General features: G+C 33.2%; 1 protein-coding gene across 6 annotated transcripts in view; it reads right to left on the minus strand.

The window, feature by feature from the left end:
* LOC106875263 (rab GTPase-activating protein 1) overlaps positions 1 to 3,614 on the minus strand; it is a 120,644-nt gene that overhangs the window by 21,959 nt on the left and 95,071 nt on the right. For 5 of the 6 annotated variants that reach the window (XM_014923344.2, XM_014923343.2, XM_014923338.2 and 2 more), the window contains one exon: positions 3,167 to 3,190. The exons of the other annotated variant lie outside the window; for it this stretch is intronic. In XM_014923344.2, the coding sequence (XP_014778830.1) occupies positions 3,167 to 3,190 (24 nt within the window). The remainder of the gene's footprint in view (positions 1 to 3,166; positions 3,191 to 3,614) is intronic. 6 annotated transcript variants of the gene reach the window in all.

The raw sequence follows: 3,614 nt of genomic DNA on the forward strand, positions 1-3,614 counted from the left end.
TATTTCACCCTACAATCTCTGAGTGGTTGGCGTTAGGAAGGGCATCCAGCTGTAGAAACTCTGCCAAATTTAGATTGGAGCCTGGTGTTGCCATCCGGTTTCACCAGTCCTCAGTCAAATCGTCCAACCCATGCTAGCATGGAAAGCGGACGTTAAACGATGATGATGATGATATTAGCTACATAATTTTTTTGAGAAGAGTTTTGAAGTGATATATATTTGTTAGACAGTTCCCTCATCTTGACTATATGGCTGACACATTTCAAGCAATACTATCTCCAAAGCTACTCCAAGGATTAAAACTAAAAACTTAATTTTATTAACTGGGCCTGCAGCTTTAATCACTTAGCCTACAAAACATTAGACTTAAGTTGTATAGAGTCTGTTATATGGTGGCAAAATGCTTAAAAGTCTAATGCTTAAATTCATTGTTCGGAATAGCAGGCAAGTGATTAGAACATGACATATGGTTGATAAGAAAAGATAGTTGGAGATTATACTAACTGAAACATATCAATAACACATCTAAGATAAAGAAATAATTTGAAAAACAGAAATCAATATATTTCTTAAGCTCTCTAAAATCTCATTTTTAAATCCTTTTTGATACCAACATGCTCAACACCTACCACCCATGAATTTATGATACAAACTTCCTGTTTAAAAGTTAACTAAAACAAAAAACTTCCAGTAAAATTTCATGTTAACTTATGTTCCAAATACCAGGTTAATAAGGAGAAAGTTATTTTATTAAATTTTTCATTATTTTCAAAATTAACTGAAAGAAAGGTAATATATTTCAACAGAAGTACAAAAACAAAAGTGTTAAACATATCCTAACATAAGAGATACACGGCAACTGTAAAACTTTGACTTGAAGATAGGTGGTTTAAAATGCTGCATAGCCACCACCAACAGCAACACTCTACTCTCTGTAACTCAATGGATCTAGTTGAAACTATGAATCACCTCATGTTAGTAGGGAAAAGCTCACCTATAAAACAAATGTTTCACTAATTCAAATTTACAGAATCATTTAACCCATGATTACTTCTCCATATTAATTTTGTCCAAGTTAACATGGTCTGACCTAGATTTTTGTGCTAGTACAATTTGTCCTAGTCCTGGCTCTCTATGTTAACTTGCTTTGTCCTAATTTTCCATATAAGCATAATTTGTTCTAGTTCTCCAGATTAACATGGTTTGTCCCAGTTCTTGGTATTAATACAGTTTATACTAGACCTGAAACAGTTTAGTCAACCATAAACCCAGGGAAAGCAAAGATATCTATTCATCAGTTATCTTTCAAAGTTTGAAACCAAGAAATGTTAATCAAGCCCTACAACTACTCAACTATACCTCCTTTCTGAAGCCAATATTTCTCAGAGAAATATATTAATCAGTAACTGAAAATATTGAAAAAGCAAGATGGTAAATGATTATGTTAAAGATCTCATATCCATCCAAATAATTAACAGTAAATAAATAATAGAGTTCACACACAACTGAAGGAAGATGTGCTTGATTCTTTTACAGTTAACCTGTCCAAAACTGCATCTAGTCTCTTGTTACCAACCCCTTTGGAACTACTTGTAAGAAGTGTTCGTATTTAAATGAAAAATCTCAATCAAAATCTTGTTATTATATTAATGATACAACAATATTCAAGTAGTTCCTTTAGAGTTTGATGTAAGAATATGTTATGTTGTGCACCAGATATCATTACCTTAATTTAATAGTTACAGTATTTTTTTTATCAAAATCCCCTCCAAATTTTTCATAATTTTGAAAATTTATTGAAACAAAATCAGTGTCTTGATAAAAATAAATTCAATAAAATGGTTAAACAGTAGCATTACACAGATCCCCTCTCCAGTTAGTTTCTACATAAAGCTAGTGGTGACTCTTGGGTCTGAATGTAAAATAGCCTTTCTTTAGTATATCTCTTCTTTTTGCATAGATTTTACTTAATTATCTAGAAGCACAATGTGACCAGTAGTGTATAACAACTTCCAATAATCCTAGTTGACACAGGTGATGTGTGTGTGTGTGTGTGTATTAGCAATAATTATAACAATAGAGAATATGGAGACTGGTACATTCTCAAAATTTAATTCTTTTTATTTTACAATGTCATACAGCATATTTTTAGCAATTCATCCTCCACACATACACTGCCATGCCTTAACCACTCTAGACCCTACTCCAACAATTATGGCCAAATGAAAGTTTAATCTGGTCTACACAGGATTTGAATTGCTAGATCACAGGCATCAAGTTTGTTTCTAGCAGCTATCAATTTCAACAATCTTACCTCTGCATCAACTTAATGATTTATTTTAGCCCTACAGGGCACTAAAATATACCAACTTTCATCTACAGAGCATCTATGCTACCTTCAAACTTTTCTCACTACTCTACTAAAGTTTTAAAGTCCTCAAACAACATGAAACAAATCTGCAACAAAGTAAACAATATTCCAGAGAAATAATATATGTCACTGTAAGAGTTACAGAGACAGAAATACAAGAGAGTTTAGGGGAGGAAAGATGGGAAGACAGAGTGTGCATAAACTGAATGAGGAAGAGAGAGAAAGAGAAGGGGATGAGAGAGATAGCAGGAGAAAGAGATAAGGACAGAGAAATACAATCAACAATTTGAATGTTTTCTTTCCAACAATCTATGGAGAGAGGCTGTAGTGGTGATATAAGAGCAATGCAGTATACTAAACTATGTGATATTACAACATGAGAGTATGGTGTGAGAAACATGTAGGCTATGAAATATGAGTGTGCAAAGTATGAAGGTATGATAACATGTAGAGCAGTCTAAACTTTGTGATATTGCTACATGAATTTAGAGTATGATAATGAAAGCATGTAAAGCAGCTTAAACTATGTGATATTGCTGCATGTGCACAAATAGGGGAGAATGATAACAAGTAAATAGCAATCAAAATTATACGATAATGCTAACTGAGTATATGAGTGATAATGATAACATATAGAGCAGCTTAAACTACAAGATTTTGCTACAGTAGAGCAGCATATTCTATAGCGTGATAGAAGGAGTTTACTCAGAGATTACTTCATCCAGCAAGATTTGAGAGACAACATGGAATATAATATAGTGCAGCGGTAACAGAAGCGGGTTTTACATCACTTACCTCTTGACATGTCCATTCTGGGACCTAGCAGATGAATGAGAGAACAACAATAATGACTTTCACCTAATGAGGCTGTTTAGGGAACATGATTATTAAACACCGGGCTGAGTGTAATGCAGGGTGAAAAGGAGAACATAGAGAGAGGGGAAAATATGTTGATGAAACAATTGTCAGACAGAAACTATAACTGACACTTCAACCTAACCTCCGGACTGACCCAATCACAGCATTTTAGTTTTCATCAATCAATAAATAAATAAATAAATACAATTCTTTTGATTAGATTAATTTTTAGATTCAATTTTAAGTAAAATTGCCCAACAATACATTATTGTTTAAACTTTTAACAACTTTAACTTGTATGGTTTTGATTATCAACCTAATAATTCAGCTGGTAAAATCTCCAAATTCTCACTGTCTTCAGAAACCATCTCTGTTAGAGAGGGGG

Source organism: Octopus bimaculoides, chromosome 2, assembly GCF_001194135.2.
Source record: "Octopus bimaculoides isolate UCB-OBI-ISO-001 chromosome 2, ASM119413v2, whole genome shotgun sequence".
NCBI classification, from domain to species: Eukaryota; Metazoa; Mollusca; class Cephalopoda; order Octopoda; family Octopodidae; genus Octopus; species Octopus bimaculoides.